At 42.1% G+C, this 19,632-nt stretch overlaps 1 protein-coding gene across 6 annotated transcripts in view; it reads right to left on the reverse strand.

Annotated features, from left to right (window-relative positions):
* Positions 1–19,632, reverse strand: part of JADE1 (jade family PHD finger 1) — a 43,194-nt gene that overhangs the window by 16,587 nt on the left and 6,975 nt on the right. For 4 of the 6 annotated variants that reach the window (XM_048303254.1, XM_048303253.1, XM_048303251.1 and 1 more), the window contains exons 2-4: positions 17,069–17,146; positions 3,775–3,857; positions 213–370 (exon numbers count right to left, since the gene is read on the reverse strand). In XM_048303254.1, the coding sequence (XP_048159211.1) occupies positions 213–370; positions 3,775–3,857; positions 17,069–17,120 (293 nt within the window). In that variant the 5' untranslated portion in view covers positions 17,121–17,146. Of the gene's footprint in view, positions 1–212; positions 371–3,774; positions 3,858–14,419; positions 14,513–17,068; positions 17,152–19,632 lie in introns of those variants that run through there. The other 2 variants (XM_048303257.1, XM_048303256.1) reach the window with 2 other exon arrangements.

Genomic DNA, 19,632 nt, shown 5'->3' on the forward strand with positions numbered 1-19,632 from the left:
CAGTCCTCTGACATTTATATTTCATACAGAACAGGCCTGATTCTTGACCTCTCTGACCATTCAAAAAGGTGAGGCAGGTTGCTCTTCATCTCTGAGAATCAAGACCTTCCTAGCTGGGCACTGTGCAATAAAGCTCAGGAAGCCAAGGCAATGTAGACATAAGCTGCTAGCACAAACGTGTGTGTATTTGTTCACATTCCTCCAAATTATACCTGGCTACTGGTTCTGGGATGGTCCCTGGGCTAACTGGCACCTGAACTCCCTTTTCCCACTCCTGCCTCCAGGGATCTGCCAGCACATAGTATTCATCAGGGTTCAGCTGGAAGGAGTCATGTAACTTCATGGCAGTGATCAGGTCCGTTCTGAACACCTGCAAAGAGAGTGACCAAGAGAGAAAAATAGAGACACTGACATTTGATATTGACACTCTATGATTCACAGCTTCAGGGTAACCATGGAGCACAGTGTGTAACAGGGTCACTGTACCACCAGTGCACTAGCCCAGCCCACTGCAGAATAAAGTTTAGCTTCATGGCAGGGAAAGGGGTGGCTGAAGGCACAAATACTGACAGGATGACTTTCTCTAACTCCACTGGTTCTCCTCCTGCACTGGAGACATAGTTCTAAAAGGTGTTACCCACTTTTACCTCCACACTGGCTGCAATAAAAGCTGCAGGAGCTCTGAGTTGTAAAACAACAGCACAAGGAAGATTCATTTTTGCATCAAGACTTTTTGGATTTTTTTTTTTTTTTAATTATTGGAGCTCTGACTCATACGAAGACATTCTAGAAATTCCCTGTAGTACAAATAAAGGCATGACTCCACCATGACCAGCTGCAAGAGGAAATTCTAAGGAGATGACTCTTTGTGCAAGTACTTAAAAAATAACCCAAAAGATCAAAAAAATAAGACCCAAACTAGAATTCTGGTGGCAGTGCCCTGTTCAGCACAGATATTATTCAATCAGCTACAGAAACCTCTGTGTCACAGCTGTTATTTTACCTTGCCTTTGCAAAGGCATCCAGCTCTAAAGCCAGCAGGATGCTTGGCAACCTTTGGGCTAGCAGCCATGAACAAGCAGCCGTGCTGTCTTCAACAAGCCACAGAATGAAATAAAAAGGGATTCACTCCTGTGGCAGGCCTGCTGTGGCACTGCTGTGACAGCTCCAGCCTGCTGGTGTTGCAGAAAGCCAAGAGTGCTGCTATCACAGGCATCCCAACTACAGGCCTGCACTTGCTGACGTGAGTTCCAGCCCTTCCCACCCCACTCCCTGCAAAAGGCAAGGCCCTCCTCACCTCCACAACACTAATTTGTAACTACTCCATGCCTCATTCAAAGGAAAGGGTTAAAAAGCAACCAGGTGACAGAAAATAAGCACCACTAGGACAAGAAAACTACAGGTAGAGCTCCCTGCAGACTTCTCAGTCTGTGGTTGTCAGAATCAACATCCAGCAAGCCCCATGCTGCAGCTACAGAGGAAAAGACTCTGGGTTTTCAGAGCAGTGCTCCTAGACTCCCTGACGAGGCTGCTAAGGGGGCAAAGTGACCCATCCTCCCAGCCCCAAACCAATGGCCACGCTGTGTCCTCAGCCCCAGCCTGCTGCTGCATGTGGCTGAGGCAGAACCAGATGTACACAGAGAGCTAACCAGGCAGGCCTCCCCAGGGCAGCCACTTCTGTCATCCACTACTCACACACCTGAAAACCCCGGGATTTTTGGGAAGGATTTTAGTGTATCTGATAGCTAATTACACTTCTGAGAATCTTTTCAAGTGTGATTTGCCTTGCCACACTGCACACCTTGAAGCCTTTCCTCCCTCCCAACATACACACACTATCCCACTTCTGTCTGTGTATGTTTCTGTTTCCACTCTGGTTTTGTCATTAAAATAGCATAAAATCATGACATTTTTCTTAACGCTTGTCTTGACTTGTTCAGAAAAACTGCCAACATTAAAAAGTAAAGAAAAATATTACCATATGAAGAAGAAGGTGAACGCTGGTAATGAAATATAATGAAATGTTTTAAACAATTCAATTACAAGTCCTGTGAGGCTTTAATCAAGAAATGAAAAGTAAGCCACAAAGTAAACGGGCTCACAAAACAAACAAGCACAGCTGGCCTGGGGATTCTGCACTTTTAAGTGATTTGACTTAAAGCAATCAAAAGTCAAATTAAAAGACTAAAAATATAAAATGGGACACAAACCTTGCTCAATCTCAGAGCCAAAATAACTCAGGCTCTTGGATAAATTTGTCACAAAACTCCCTCAGAAGCAAAGCTAACACAGCACCTGACAGCCAAGAAACTCCTTCCCAGGCCAGTGGCCCCGTGACACCATTCTTTCTGCTCTAGCTGCTGATGCAATCAGAGTGCCTGGAGGAAAGCAGAGCTTACAGAAGTGCTGGCTCTCAGAAGCACTGAACACTTCAAAGCTAAAGGGTGAAACCCTGGCCACACTGAAGTCAATGGGAATTTTGCCACCAACTTCAATGAGCACAGGATTTCACCCGGGGAATTTACCAAGTGTCACTCTCCTGCCAGTGCGCTTCTCCTGCTGTGGCGAGCAGGGACAACACGGAGGGGGAAAGGTTGTGGAGCAGAGCTAAAGGGAAGTACAAGAGAAGTTCATCCAGCCTGAGAAAACATGAGAGAACAGCACAAAACTGCTAAGATTCTGACAACAAAAGCAAGGTAAGAGAGAGAAGAAAACAGAAGCACGCAAAAAAACAGCAAGGCTCCTAATTATCTCAGATAATTTCTTGATAGCCTTTCATGAGGTAGCTCTCAAAAGCAGGCATAAGGGGCTACTTCTAAGGGATGCACAACTCAAAAGATAACTAAGGAAAACAAGCCTATTGCTAACAAGAATAAATTCACCAGGGATCTCCACATTCACAAAAAAAAGGTCTTTAAGAGCCAACAATCAAAGGAGTTTGGAAACTGCCAGTACCAGGCATAGTTCACTCTGAACAAAGAATGGGATTCTCCTTGTGAGAACTCTTCTCTGAGACTTAAGTACACTGTCATTAGGGAGGTTAATAAAGCAGTTTTTCCTCAACACCACTCACTAATGTGTCAGGAACACATGTACTGGGCAAGCACAATAAATGAGAAATTCCATCTCCCAGAGCTAATTGTTTCTTTGCAGCTTCTACAAAGTCTACAGTGTAGTATTTTGCCTGAAGACAGGAAGATTCAGCAAGAACATTTCCAAAGAAATGGATCACATTTTGTGTGTTACTAACAGCTGATCCAACCTGGAAAGTTCAAAGATTTTTATCTCCCCTGATAGTATTTCTTCAAAGCACTAGACGAGAGAGAACTGTCAGGAAGCAGATTTCTATTTTGACAAGCACTTTAGCAAAGATCACACACACCAAGCCCCAATACAAACTATGAAATAAATGCGCCTAATGTAAATTTCCACTGTTCACAAATCAAGCTGCAAATAAACCCTGATGCCTAAAATAGCACAAGAAAGGCTCTGCAGCTATGCTGAATGGGTGTCAGACTACAACAAAATTCACAGATAGAAACTGGTGGTGGCAGTAGCTGTGCCAACAGCTGAACTCTCTGATCTTCGGGGGAGAGAGGGGTGGGGAAGAAGGGGTGAGGGAGGGGAGGTATGTGCCAGCCAAAATGTAGCATTAAAAAAAAAAAAAAAAGTAAATCAGAAAAAATTGATCCATTACCAGAAAACATGTATGTATATATTTTGTACAGGTACTTCGACAGATGTAACAAAATGCAAATCAAATTCCAGAAATACCTCAGAAGGTTTCCGGTCTTCATCTCTGGAACACGAAGTCCTACAACGCCGAGATCTGGAATGCTGGGACCAGGTAGACAGACCTAGGATACAGAAATGATAATTTGCAGGCTTCTGTGACAAACCTCCAGGAAACTCTTTCAAAATGAACCAGAAAATAAAAGCCACTCAATCCTAAGCTTCTGTGATCACTCTCCTGGGTCTGTTTTGTTCCTCATTTCCTAACTGAGGTATGCCTGTACTGGTTGCACTGCAATTACCTGCCTTCCACCCAGCATTCCAAAAAAGCCACTTCATAACATCCTTCCCCCTGAGCATCAATAAATGACTTACTGCAGATTAATAACTGACCAGGAGCTCTGCCAATAGCCTGGGATGTACTCTTTGAAGTTAATGTCCTAGATACCTACACCGGTTACCTGATTTCTGCTGGCGTAAGCCCCTGCAGAATGAAGCACACTGCCACACACACACACACAGCAGAGCCCAACGAAGAAGCTGTTGTCTCTTCTCCCAAGCAAATCTCCCAGTGTGGTTGTACGATTTTTGTCTGCATAATTATTCACGACATTCCAAACAAATTATACCTTTTTTGCCTTGAAACCGTTTGACAGAGTCTCTGTCAGCTTTCAGAAATATTGTAACAGGAGGAAAGGAAAAAGAGAAAGAATCTGCACTCCTTTGACAAGATCGTGCTTTGACACCAGAATATATTATACCTGTGAAAATCAACTAATTTCAACACAGGAAGATTTACAGGTACAGCAGGTATTTTCCACTGCCAACTACACAGCAGTAAAGGAAAAAAAAAAAACCCAATAAATCCTTCTGGGTTGCAGAGATGAAGGACTTGTACTAGGTCCACCTGATAGGGAAGCTAAGACCTATGTTGTGAACTCTGAAGGATGTAATCAGAATTTGAAAATCTGGGCATTAATTGTAGACAAATTGAAGCAAACTGATGCAAACACCTTCCCACACCACTCATTCCTTCACTGCCTGTGCACAAACACGGGAGGAGTTAAAAGGGTAAGGCTACAGTCTGTAAGAGCAGCACCGCCCCACAGCAGCCAGCAGAAACCTCTTGAGGATCAGAGAGCACTGCTCAAAAGCACAGGATGGGATAAGTTCTCTATGAAAAAATAAAAAAAATCATTTTAGAAGTGAAGTAACTGTTCAAGGCTTTCATTGGAAAGATATGACTGAATAAGAAGTCATCAGAAGAATTCATTACGTTTTAGTTATCTGTTTGTCTTCTCTTTTCAGTTAGTGATACTTTAAGGAATCTGCCCCAATAAAAACTCTCTGGAACACAGCAATGAATAACAAATATTACACAGAATATGCATAATGGTCAAAACTGAAGCAATGTTCACAGCAAATAGCTAAAAATCTTATCTCCTGAGGTAAGAATACAGAGAGGATCATTTTAAGCAAATGTTAGTGTTTTAATATAAAAGACGGTGAAGTTATACGTACTCTTCCTTCTTTATATGAAGGGGAAAAAAGAAGAAAAAGAAAGAAAAATAGTGACTGACTGCCATTTATTAATCTGTGAGAAAAGCCAGACTCCCAAAATCATTTAACTACCATTCCATTTAAATGTTCCCTAGAAAACTGAAGAAGAAACACAAGCAGGAGTATGAACTTCTTGTGAGGATCCTATCAGCCCATCCCCAAACTCAACTTAAGGTCAGAAGGGAATAAGTAAAATGCCTCACAAAAACTGGGAGATATACAGCTAAAACGCATGACAAAAAAACCCAGAATTTTTCCCTGCAATGTAGCAATGTAAATATTAACATTTTAACACTCAGACAGATGTGATTTCTTTAATCAACAGCCTCCCTAGAAGACACAGACCACATACATACCCACACAGATTAGCATTCAGTTCTCATGGGTTCTGATATTTTCCATTGCCAAGACATTAATATCTGACCAACTAGCTGCCACTGAGGTGTTCAGCGAGTCAAACCACTGTGCCAGCAAGTCAGCACCTGGAAATTTCTAATTCCTTTGTGGATCTGAGTGTTTTTGTACAGTGTTGGACCTGGGAGAGAGATCCTGCACACAAGATAAAGAATTAAGAACAACAAGCCATACTGGCAAGGAGAGTTTGATTCAAGTTTCTGTGAGAGATGAGCTGGTGAGTCTGGCAGCTTTAAGGCAGTTGTTCCCAAGGCAAGCATCTGGCAAAATTAGTGTAGTGGCAGTGTGATGTACTTCTGGGTCTTTACCAGTGTCTTTTAATTCAGCTCTGATGACAATTTATCATAAATTGAATTTAAAAAGAGTATGGGCTGCCTTTTTTTTTTTTTTCCCCCTCAATAGGGGGTATTATCAGATGGATTTCCAGGTCTCTCTCATGCCACAAAGAAGCTACAAAGGTGAGGAGTAAACCAATCCCTGCCATATCATCCATCTCCATTTCTTCACTGTGTCATCTTACACATCAGAACAAGTGTCTTAAATACACACTTCTATGTCCATGTACACAAGGGTTTGGTCACTAGATTAATTAACTATTCCATGTTACACAAAAGGGTAACTCTCATCATCAAAACTACAAGAGCCTCACTTTAAATGATTTTTTAAGTGCTATATGAAAGCACACTGTGTAAAATTTCCATGCATAAGAGACAAACACAGCCAGCCTTCCTCAGGATCCTCAGTTATAATGAGTGATTTTTCCATGCCAACTACCTCGCTACACCGAATAAAAAAAGAAAGTTTCTCAGATAGTTCTGTAACAGACACATCCTTGCACATAAAATTGGTAAATGCACAGTGGAAACACTGTTACTGAAGAGGCTGTTGGATTTTTCTGAGTAGTGTAAACTCCATAATACTAGCAGAAAACGGTGGAAGAATTCCTCATGGGACTGAGGTTTTACTAGACACTGCAGCTAACAGATGACCTTTGGCAAGGGCTTCACGTCAATAGGGAAAACATTTACTCACTGAATAAACAAAGCCAGACTATAAGCCTTGAATTCATAGAGTCAAACAGCACCACTGCTTAGACACGAAAGTAAGAAATTGGAGGAGCCAGCCAAATGACAGCAAAATATTCAGCCCATAACAGTATTGCATCTAACTGCTTTTGAAATCCCAAACAAGAGTTTCAATTCTGCTTCCATCACAGCTAATAGCAAAATACCCCTGTCTTTACCAGTGCCAAGCCCAGGACACTGAATTTCCCAAAGCTGCTCTCATTAACAAGCCATCCACCCACTTTGCCTACACCAATAAAAGTGCAGGAGGGAAATGAAGGATGTTATTTGTCTATTAAGCATCTTTCCCATATTTTCATTCCTAATCCAGAAAAGGGACCTCACTGAAAGCAAAAATTCACAGGCCGTTACACCTACTTCAGTGGTTAATGATCTGATTTGTACATCGTGAGTGCATGAAGTAAGAACCATTCCTGGATTCTACAAAAGGAAGAATCTGCTGTGGTCAAAACAAAACACAGGATTCAAAACAGCTCTTCTGTACTATAAAAAGCACATGAAGCTATTTCAGCTATTTTAGAAAGATTCCAGACACTTTTCGCCACAATTATCCTCTTTTATCAAGTATCCAAAATCACCGTATTCACCAAATTTCCTGAGAACTAGCCTTAGTCTCAAACTGGATTAGGATCACCAAGACTAGAAAAACAACTAAAGATCAAGACAAGAGTTAAACTCAGTTTTGGTAAAATAAAATTAAAATTTAAAAAAAATCATAAGGCAAGTCTGAATCACTGGGATTTGGAAGATATAAAAGTTCTGTAAGATACCATTATAAACCTCATAGGAAGAATGAGTTTCACAGCAGACGGAAAAATAGTGAGATGTTAAGAGAGCCCATGCTACCATAAGCCATGTGAGAAACAGTGAACATGAAAAACACAACTCCAAGGCATGAAGCCAAATAAACACATTCAAAACATGCATTTCTGTCATTGTTAGACATCAAAGATAAAAGGTATCTTATTAAGTGTTACATAATCACACAAGTTTAGGATGAACACAGTAGCCTAGTCAGCATCACCACTCTCAGAGACCAAGATCATTTAGATTCTTTTACAGTTCAGATTCTTTCAGATGACCGAGGTGTTTGTGTGTTTTAAAAAGATTTCATCACTGAGAACAACGGGAGAGGGATCACACTCTTACTACACGTTCTCGGTTTTCCTTTTGCCTTTATCTACTTAAGGACAAAAAGCAAAAAGAAATCCCAAACCACTAAAAAGATGTAATCCTCAGCAAGGGAGGCAGAGCTCTAACACACCACGGGTGCTGCAAAGGACTTCTCAGACTCAAACGGGAATTTTTTCTGTTCCCCAAGGCTGCTATGAACACTTCGCACTGTAAATACAGTGTTTTTATAATACCGCCACAGGGTGTATGTAACACACATGCCTCCTGATAATAAAAGAAAGCAATCAAGGAGTGTGCATTCTTTTTCCCTATTTGTGAAGAACACAAGCTTCCCAAAAGGAAAAACTTAATCAATTTTAACTGCATCATTTTATTAAATGATCTGTCAAGAACACGTTTTCATTCCAAAAAAAAAAAAAAAAAATCCAATCAAAACAGAAAATTGCTTGGAACCAATAAAACAATTCAAGCCCTGGGGGAATTCTACCCCACAACTAATACACTGCTCAGCATGAGCAGAGAAGTCTCAGCTATTAGGTATCATGCACAAGGCTGTTGTAAAGCCACCTGTAAGGCACCCAGCTGTGTCCCTGGAGAACCACCTGCTGCTACAGCCTCTGAACACTTGGAAGCCTCAGATGACTGCAAGCACTTCTCCCACCATAAATACACTCCTGCTACCTCGCTACACCACACAGCACAACAGAGCAGAGCAGCCCTGACACGGATCTATGTCTGGCTGTCACTTCTGCTTAACACTGGCATTTCCAGATGCCTATGCTGCTCTGCAGCTCACTCTGAGACCAACTAGGTGCCGCTGCCAACGCTGTCAGAAAGATCTGCAGCCTGAGGAGAAAACAGAGGTGCTCAGTCTCCCCATTTAGTGCCTGGCCCACTACTCCTTACAGCAGGGGCACCATGTCACTTAGAAGTATCTCCGTGCCTGGATTCAAATTCCAGCACAAAGCAAAGAGAAGCAAACTATTCTGTAAGCAGTTTGCATTATATCAGGTACCGAAGAGTTGGCTGGGCAGAAGTCTTCAGGCCTTACCACAGAGAAAGCAGCATGCAAGCAAACACAGCCTAAGACACCATCGCACGTAGCCAAACTTCCTGTCTTTCTGCTGCTGGAGGGTTTGCCCCTCTATCTTCCTTATCTTTATAGCATATTATCATATAATAATCTCACTCAAGATCAAAACAGAAGAAGTAATAGCCTTATATCTCTTGTCAACAGCAATGCTACTTGAAATTTAGTGTCAGTTGATGACTCCCCAATTGCAGCTGCTGAACAATGCGTCGATCCATACGATCTCTGCAGTGCTTTACAACACCACAGCATAACTGCTCAGTCTCTGACACACGTAATGAACCATCCTTGCAGCTCCCCACCACAGCACTTTTACACAAGTTCCCTGCTGTCATCCCTTTCCTCAGCAGCTCATATTGAGTTTTATCATCTCAAAGAATACACACATAACCACTCACAGGTACACGTCACTCTTCTAACAGTCAGGAATTCCTAGATCTCATCTTATCTTTCAGCACAAGACCCAAGTGCCACTCAAGCTCCCCAGCCCAATTCCCATGGTAGCCATGCTTTACCATAACAGTAAACAGTTTTAACTCAAGTTTACTATAGGTTATCAAAGCCAATTTGAGCACCTCCCATGCTAGCATTCATAGGCTGATAACATGATGTCCAGCCTTGAAAGTCCAGTGGATTTAGGTGTACTCAATCTAGAAGTCTTGTAAAGAAAATTGTACCTCTCCAAAAACGAATCATGGTATCACAGAATATGCTGAGTTGGAAGGGACTCATCAGGATCATGGGAGTCCAACTCCAAGCCCTGCATAGGACCAGCCCCAAGAGTCACAATATGTGCCCAAGAACATTGTCCCAAAGCTTTGTGAGCTCTGTCGGGCTTGGTGCTGTGACCACTTCCCTGGGGAGTCTGTTCCAGTTCCCAACCACCCTCTATGTAAAAACCTTTTCCTGATATTCAACCTGAATATCAGGAACCTCCCTGGTTCAGCTTCATGCCATTTCCTTGAGTCCTGTCCCTGGTCATGAGAGTGAAGAGATCAGTGCCTGCCCCTCCACTTCCCCTTGTGAGGATGTTGAAGTCTGCAGTGACACTCCTCACTGTGACACTCTCCCTCAGTCTCCTCTTCTCCAGGCTGGACAGACCAAGTGACCCCAGCCACTCCTCACACACCTTTCCCTCAAGCCCCTTCACCATCCTCGAGGCCCTCCTTTGGACCCTCTCCAATGGCTCAATGTCTTTTTTATACTGTGGCACCCAAAACTGCTCCCAGCACTGGAGGTGAGGCCGCCCCAGTGCAGAGCAGAGCGGGACAATCCCTTCCCTTGCCCAGCTGGCGATGCTGTGCCTGATGCCCCCCAGGACAGGGTTGTTCCTCCTGGCTGCCAGGGCACCGCTGACTCATGTTCAACCTACAATCAACCAGGTCCCTTTTCACAGCCTCTCATTCCTCAGTCTGTCCGTACACCCAGGGTTGTCCCATCCCAGGTGCAGAATCTTGTCCTTGTTGAGCTTCATATGGTTGGTGATTGCCCAGCCCTCGAATTTGCTGGGGTCTCTGCAGGGCCTCTTTGCCCTCAAGGGAGTCGACAGCACCGCCCAATTAAGTGTCCTCAGCAAACTTACTTATCTTACTTACTTACTATCCCTTCCAGTTCTGTGTCCAAGTCATTTATGAAGGGGTTGAAGAGCACAGGGCAAGGACAGAGCCCTGCAGAATCCCACTAGTGACTGGACACCAGCCTGATGTCATCCCATTCCCTATAACCCTTTGTGCCCAACCCATGAGCCAGTTGCTCACCCATCACAAAACATGATTGTCCAGCTGTGTACTGGATACCTTGTCCAGAAGGATCTTAGGAGACAGTAGCCAAAGCTTTGCTGAAGTCCAAAAAGATTACATCTACTGCTTTTCTTAGATCAGCTAGGTGGTCACCCTGTTGTAGAAGGACTAGACAAGCAGGACTTTCCCCTCACGAAGCTGTGCTGGCTGTGACCAGTGCTGGTTGCATTATCCTACAGCTGTTTTTCAATAATCTTTTCCATGATTTTACCAGGCGTTGGTAAAAGTGACACTGACAAATCTGTAGTTTCTGGGGTACTCTTTCTTGCCCTTCTTGAAAATTGTCAATGTTTTCCAGCTTCCAGTCAGATGGGATGTCTCAGGATTCCTGAAACTGCTCAAAAATCATCAAGAGAGGTTTTGCGATGTCATCAGCAGCTCCTTGAGGAACCTCTGATGAATCCCATCAAGCCCTATAGATCTGTAGGGATCTGCAGCAGCAGATCCTGCACAAGTTCAGGGTCAGCTGAGAGTTGATCAATCTCACCATCATGATCAAGTTCAGGGTCAGCTGAGAGTTGATCAATCTCACCATCATGATCCTCCAGCTCAGGGCACTGAGACCCTCTTGGTCCATCGTCCACGTTGAAAGCAGAGGCAAAGAATGCATTAAACACCTCTGCCTTGTCCATGTCCCTGTTTGTGAGGTGACCACTCTCATCCTGTAACAGGCTATTTCAATGCTACCTTTTGCCATTAACGTATTTGATAAAACTCTTTTTATTGTCCCCCACATTTCTGGCCACCTTCAACTCCCAGCTGAGCTTTGGCCACATGAATTTCTCCCTACAGTGGCAAGCAGCATCTCTGTGTTCTTCCCTTATCACCTGACCTTGCTTGTTCATACACCTTCCTTTTTCGCCTCACATCCAAGAGCACATCCCTGTTCAGCCCAGCCAGCCTTCTGCCTCGCCTGCTTGACTTGCAACATTTAGGAATTGCCTGCTCTTATGCCCTTAGGAGCTGGTGTTTAAAGCGCTGATGGACCCCAGCACCTGCAAAAAATTTTTCCCAAGGGACTTTACTTACTAGTTCTCTGAGCAGTCTGATCTCTGCTCTCCTCAGTCCAGAGCTGCGGTTTTCCCGGCACTTTTACTCCTGTCAAATGACGGTGATGATTATGGAAAGTCCCTTCCTCAGACGTGATACCCTATCAGCCAAGATAGGCCTTTCAAATCACTATTCCAGATTGCTCCAGCAACTTCACCACAAGCCACTCTGCCCCACTCTGAGATTAACCTCCAGGTAAGATGCTCGTTCTTACCATCTGTCATCACTCTCCAACCCTTTTTCAAAGTCACAGTAGTGACCACTACACTTGCTGCTTTGCCCAAATTCTGAGCACTGTAACTACATTATAAGTTCTGTTGTTTAATCACCATCCCTCACCTCCCAGCCAGTTCAAATGGAAAACAAAGAAATGTTCCTCACTTCCTTTTCACAAAGCTCTGCACATGCAATCACCTCATTTCAGGCCAGCAGCAGCTACAATTCTACAGTAAATGACACACACCCCCAAGGTTATGTACTCGGTAACCTTTGTGAAGGCACTCTGGGATCCATCTCAAACACTGCAGGAATCCACTGGGATTCAAAGCCCTTTCTAAATCCAAGATCCCCGTCATTCAGTCAGTGCAATGGATATTGGCAAAATTCGTTTAACTTTAAAATAACATTTGTTTAGCAATGATAGAATAAGGGTCTGCTTAAATTACAGAACTCTATTCCATAATCCATAGGTATTAAATCTTTCATTTCTCAGAACTCACGTGAAACTCTGTAAATCTTGAAAGTATTTTTCATCTGCAAGTGTCTTCAGCTCTTGTCTCGGACACTCTGCATGTAGGAGTATGATAAATTGATAAGCCCTCCAAGAATAAATGAAAAAGCCTCATGGGAGCAAGTAAAGTCTGAATAAAATCATGCTTTGAATTCCTTGCTCACGGAAAACAGCACGAAAACTCTGACACCCAGAAGTGCCTGGATTTCACACAATTTCCCTTACACAAATGTCCATGAGCTTCAGACCTTTCTCAAAAACAAGCTGTCCACATGTCCAACCAATTTATGCTAAAAGGAATGCCTTGAAGCAATAAATGGGAACTCCTCCACTGCACAACTTGATCTCACCAGGAAACAGCATATGGAATATTCGGCACAAGCCACCTTTGCAGATTTACAGACCAACAAGGCTAAAAAGACAGGTGTCAAACACTGAGCAGGAAAACTAAAACTGCTTCAGTATCAAGCACTTAATTAGCGTGAGACCCAGAACCATAAAGAGAAGGTTTAGCAACAGAGGGGCAAGCTGAAATGGAATGTAACAAAATTTGCTTAAAAACTATCAAGACTCTAGCCAGCCACCAGAAAACAGGAGCGTAATTGATTTCAGGTAAACATTAGTGATTTCCTTCCTACAGGCTTTGTAGCATGCAGCACGTACATCACAAGGCTTTTACCATGGGCCTGGCTAATATGAATGCCCATTACAGCTGCTGTACTACGCTATCTGGAAGGCCACAGAAACAAACAAGCTCTGCCAGGTGACCAAAGAAGAAAAGCTGTCAGGAGCAAACACTCTTAAGCACTTCCCCAAGCCTCTCTCAATACCATTCCTCTGTATTTAGACAAAAGTTCAAAATCCAGAGCGATGCCTGCAGCCATTTTTCATTCAATTATATTTCATGGATAAGATGTTCAAAAGTGACCTCTAATTTCAGGAAACGAAATCCCTGAGAACACGCTCGGATACCCAGGGACTAACTGCAGAACTGCCAGGCACAACTGGCACTGACACCTCTTGCCTAGTGCTTCAAATATGCTATTTTGGCTTTGTGCTGAAATGAGGATTTAGAATTTTGATTCTAAGGGGACACAGCTTAACAATTTCCAGTAGTTAGGTTGAAGTACATGAAATAAATACTCTTGGAAGCTTAGCTTTAGGGAAAGAATCAAGTCTTGAGGGCAAAGAAGTGATGAGGAAAGCAAGGGTGCTGACTTTAAGCTGAGAGGCTTTAAAATACTGCAAATAACACATAACCACCTACACTAAAGTACCTTACATGAGTCAGTAAATACACGTATATACTCTAGGACTGCAGCCATGCTGTTAAGCTTACTTCTCTTCGGTATTTCGCTCCTAAATGAAAGCCATTCTCCCTTCTTTCATCTAACAAAATGAGAGCACCTTTTTCTCCTGAAGAACTGCTATATCTCCAGCACAATGTATTTTTAGCACTTGGGTACAAGCTTTGTTTGCTTGTGACTACCAAGGAAACTGATTCAGTTCAGTGATCCAATGGAAAACAACAATTTTTTTTAAAATAAATTCCATTATTAGTGACATCATTATTACTACATTCCAAATATTCAGGTTCCTGAGCTCAACAGAATAAAATGCAGATTTTTTTAATGCCAAAATATTTTCCAAGTTGCACTAGCCTACGTGCTAGAGCCTACCCCAAAAAGCACCATCATTCAGGTTAATCCAAACACATTTACTCAGCTACCCTCATGATGAACCTGAGATGCCAGATCGCAGCCTAGTAAAGCACAGTATGAAAACTCAGCTGCAGAACTGCTGCAGCTGGAGGCTGAATCCTCACCTTGTAGGATGAGGGAGAGCAGTGCTGAGCCCTAAGCTCAGAGGCCATAGAGCTCATAATGATGCAACAAGTCCACTGGAGGGTCAAGAGACACCACTGACTGAAAGGGAAGCAGGTGTTTGCCAACAGGATTCCAACCAGGCGTTGATTTAAATTTCAACTTTTCAATTAGAAGATGTCTGCTTGAAATGCCCAGAATAGTCAAATGTAATTGTTGTCAGCCTCTGGAAACTCTGAGAAGGAAAAATAGCTAGTGAAAGACTTGAAGCCTTCAATACAAACCATAAATACTTAATAGAAATTTTTATCTTTTTTCGGGGGGGCGGGGGGGAGGGGGAAAAAAACTTGCTTACCCTTCAAGACTACTGATCAGTCTGGTAAAGTAAGAATACAGAATACTACTGGTAAAGTAAGAATACAGAAACAAACATCGTGAGGACTAATCAGTAATTCTACTAAAGGCAAGAGAGATCCTGTGAAGGTGAAACCTGTAAGGGGACACCCTTGACATTCAAACATAGTTGCAAGGAGCCACTGGTATCTCCTGTAACAGGGAAACTGGAAAGGACCTAAGCTAAGTCAGTCATTCTTTTCAGGGAAGTCTGAATGACAAAAAGCCTTGGAAGTGCTGACCCCACACTAAATGTTATCTGGGCTTCTGATTGATAACCCTTAATCTTTCTGAACATGTATGCAGAAATAGAATGGATACACAGGAACCTGTATCTGAATTTGCCCAGTAACTTCACAAGAGGAAAAAAAAAAACAAAACAACAACAACAAAAAAAAACCATAATCAAGAAAAAAACAAGTGTAATGCAAAGGAAGTGGTATATATTTCAAATAATACTTGAAAGTACTTTTAAAAGTTCACTACCTTTGCCATGCAATTTATTCAGTAAAGTCATTTGCAATAACCAGGCTTTAAAATAGACAGATCATAAAGGGGCAAGAGGTTTCCTTTTATTTTCCAAACTCATCTTCTTATATCTTGATCTGTGGAACAGATTCTGTGGAAAATATAATCCACTAAGTTGATAACTCCATTCCAAATAGTCATACATCAAATGACATTACAAACATGTGCTGTAATCAGCAACAGGTCAGTCAATTGTGTCTGTTTCACAACTTCAATTCCAAGATTAACTGCTTCATATTTTATTTGGTAAAAGCTGCTACACAAGGCACATGAAGAGATCAAGGGCTTAAAAAAAAAGACAGCAAAGAGAGTGAAAATAAAGACTATTATTTATATGAAACACTATTTTATAAAGCTGCTAGGGAACGAAAAAAGGATTACGCTAAATTCTAATGGAAGACATCCTGTTTGCTGCCACTTGTCTATCTTACAAGTAAAAACACACCTTTTTTTCTGGGAAGTACACATCACCTTTGAGGAAGTACACTGCAATTTTAATAACCTCAAGTAAACTTCAAACCAAGAAAAACATGTCTGATTTGTTTGGGGTTTTTTCTTCTGAAATCCCCCAGCTGCAGTTAGGTCCCCAAAACCAAGCCAAATTCCTCACCTCTAGCAGATTTTGCTCAATCCTTATTTGGATTAACTGCTAATTAGCCTGCTTGTTCTTACCTTCCCTAATCCTTTCACCTTTACTACTTCATTTCAGCAACAGTTTGCCTAGGGTTGTTTTAAGAGGCAGATTTGGCCATACCTGAGTGGATTCCCAGGCAGCACAGACACACCTAAGAAATGCATGCAGGTGAAGCAGTCACCTACGTGGAGCCACAGTGCATCACAGGGATAAGTTCTCAGAGTGAAGCTTCCAAAAGCACCTGGGAAACCACCCCGATCATTTTCAGACTGAAGTTTTACAAAAGACCTCAGGTGTGAAGGCGTGCACCCAGATAGATCAAATTAAAACCACAAAAACCTCTCTGACAACTGGCTAAGCTGCAGTATTGTCAAGTACAATCTACTTGCTTCTTTGGGCAAATAAGACACTTTGGCACATTCCCCAAACTGACATTTTGTCTCTCTCCCCCGCCCCTCTTCTTTTTTCTGCTTAAATGAAAGATTATCAGCCACTGGAATCCAAACACAAGACAGAGAGATACCACAGTGTGTGCTAGTTCCATCAGTATAGAAGCAGTTAAAAACCATAAATACATTCTGTATCCAAATTAGTGATTTTCTGAATTCAAATTCTTGTGAGTAATTCCTCAAAGAAAATCTTCAAATGCAGCGAGGAACAACTTTTATGCTCCCTTAATCTTTTCTGCTTAAGCTTCAAGCGCTACACTTTTCCACTGCGTAAGAGGGTACGGGAACACTGAGGCAAATTTAAAATCCTTATGCAAACTTCTATGGGCAATGTCAGCAGACGTCTCCATGCTCATTCTGTCCTTAGAATGATAAATTATGCTGTTTGAAAAGATTTCAAAGATGACCACTGACTTTTTCCTCTTGTTTTATATTATTAACTAAAACCACGTGCCAGTTCAATGGGGGCATCCTGGATCTACTGTCTACCTGTGCTCAGAATGACTTGAGTTCAAAACTAGATCCTTACAACACACATTTCTACCAGTTCAACCAACATGCAAAATGCCTCTGGCACATGAAACACTGCATTAGCACACGTTTTCCAACTCATAACCTCCTGCACTCTACAACAAAGGAGCACTTACTGCCATTGTCGTCAGAGTCCTCACTGCTGCTAGGAAGCCGATGTCGTTTCATGATCTCCCCGGGAAACAGCAGGCAGCCTGGGAAGCAATGAGACAGCACTTAACCCCAGGTAATAACACACAGTCATCAACTTGTGCTTCTGATGGCATGCGAGCATTTACAGCACACAAAGGAAAACAAACAACTTCAGCAGCAGCTGAAATATGAACAGTGAACCTCTCAAGGCTGCTTAATTAGGCTGTTATCATATGAACAGGTGGACAACACTGGAGAGTGGCAATGACAATCCCACCAATGCTTTCACCCCACCAAAAAACTGTGTTTTGTCCTGAGAGGTGTTAAAAATCACTAAATATCTGCAGCCAATGTGCTTAACTTCCCCTGCCTATTCTGGCACTAGATTTGCAATACAACAATATTTTTACTGCTTGTGTAAATATTTACTTTGGCTAATATATTTTTGGAGCAATTTTATTCCTGTTTAAAGTGCCAGATTTACGAAATCAGAGATTAAAGTCATCCACTTACACATAAAAAATGAAGCATCAGCAGTAGCAAGCCCAGTTTCCCCAGATTAACTAAACATGCATCATCTATGCCCTGGAAAGCACCACCCTCTAAGATGAGAGAGTTACTTCCTCCTGCAGCCACATTTCTAGTGCCATGCCTAACACTAACTGTTCTTTGAGAGTAAGATTATTCAGATGATTATTCAGAGGTTACTCCAAACCGCCAGATGTCTACCAAAACCAAGTTCATGGGCACATGAGCCTGTGATAAAAAGGCCAAAAATTCCAAATCTTTTTAACTGCTATTCTCAGGGCACTGCTATTTTCATGTGTATTCCTTGTGGAACGAAACAAAATTCAGAAAAAACGAGGAAGCTGTAAATAGCTAGTCAGTATTTGCATGTAAAAAGCTATTAAAAAGTGCAAGTTGAAGAGCAGAAAAAAACATGACAAGACAAGTCCAGAAAGGCATATCCACCATAAGTTAAACTGACAAGGACTCTAGATGCACATCAAAACCCCTGAGTCTTCGCTTACCACGTATCAATCGTGGTATCAACAAGGTCTGGGCACTCTGCTAGCAGCAAATCCCTCACACCTCTGCACACAGATTTGGAGATCAGATGCCAAAAATATTTTCTTGCTTCTAGTTAAGTGCAGAAAATCTACCTTTATTTCCATGAGAGTTCAGACTTCCTCAAAACCTCTCAACAAAACTCCTTCCATTGGCCCTTCAGTGTAAGAATTAACTGCTTCAACTTTGTTCACTGAGAACACGGCTCATTGTAGGAAATTCAGTAATGCCTTCAACCTTTGTAAGACTGACTCCCAAAATGCCTAACCAAAGCCTGACACTACTTCCAAAAGAGTACAAAAATATCTGCTCTTCCAGAAGTGCTTCATGTAAAAAGAAATTAGCATTTTTGAGGGAATTCATTTTGTCCCTACTAGCAAGTCACAAGCAACTGAACCTGAGACTCTATTTTACACTTCCAGTGAATACAGTTCTAAGAGCCTGAGCATTGCAGGATTGCCTCCTTTTTCGTATTATATGGGCAAACAGAGTTGGGGGGAAGCCTCTCTCCCACAGACTGACTTTTCAGAGTGGTATTTAATACATCTGTCATTGAAACATGTAACAGTTTTGAACTGCAAACTTTATTCACTAAAGAGAAGCTGAATGGTTCACCTTACCAAGACCTTTTGGCATCGTTTCACAGAGTAAAAGTACACATACAATGTCTGATGCCAGAGAATAAAGAATCATAAATGGCAGCCTCTTACAGAGCTAGAAGAATTCTCTCCAAAAATTGCTCTGAGGCAGGCCAGAACTTTGTGTGTATGGGAGACGGAAATGCTGTCAGTGGATAAATACACAGACCAGCCAGGACCACCAAAACCCACTGAATACAGATCTGGTGTAAATGCAGGAGATCCAGAGCCAAGTTCCTATACAGTCACTTATGAAGACAGAGAGCCAACATTCAGATCCAAAACAGGCTAAGACAGAACTGAAAAATCAGTTAGTTCTTACAAGGCCAAAACTAGGGCAATGAATATCTATTCTGTAAGGTACTTTTTCTATTAGTTCACATATTAATAACAGCAATGTAAAAGAAGATATTCACTCAGCAAGAACCTCCCATAAACAAAGTAAAGAAAAACTGGAAGAAAATAAAGGAAAATTGTCCTATCTCACAAGTGTAATTCGTATATTCCTGGTCAAAATCCTCACTTCCTGGTTTGTTTCCCACATGGTCTGAAAGGCATGATACACTGTAAAGCAAAGTAACAGAGCGTATGTACACTGAGACACACCTGTGAACTTGCAACAAACAAGAAAATCTGGAATTCTGCTCCTTCACAGCTTTCTGGACAAGTGCATTTTGAATGGATCTTCTCCTAGCACACTTTCCGCAAATTCAAAAAAATAAGGAAAGAGATGGAACCTTCTTCCTCCTATCATGTGTCTTTAAAAAACAAACTGAACATCGCCTTTTTGGTTGCTGTTTAAAGGAAAGAATGGTATTCACACCTCCCAGTTCAAGCACTCT

This window comes from Corvus hawaiiensis, chromosome 5, assembly GCF_020740725.1.
Source record: "Corvus hawaiiensis isolate bCorHaw1 chromosome 5, bCorHaw1.pri.cur, whole genome shotgun sequence".
Lineage (NCBI taxonomy): Eukaryota > Metazoa > Chordata > Aves > Passeriformes > Corvidae > Corvus > Corvus hawaiiensis.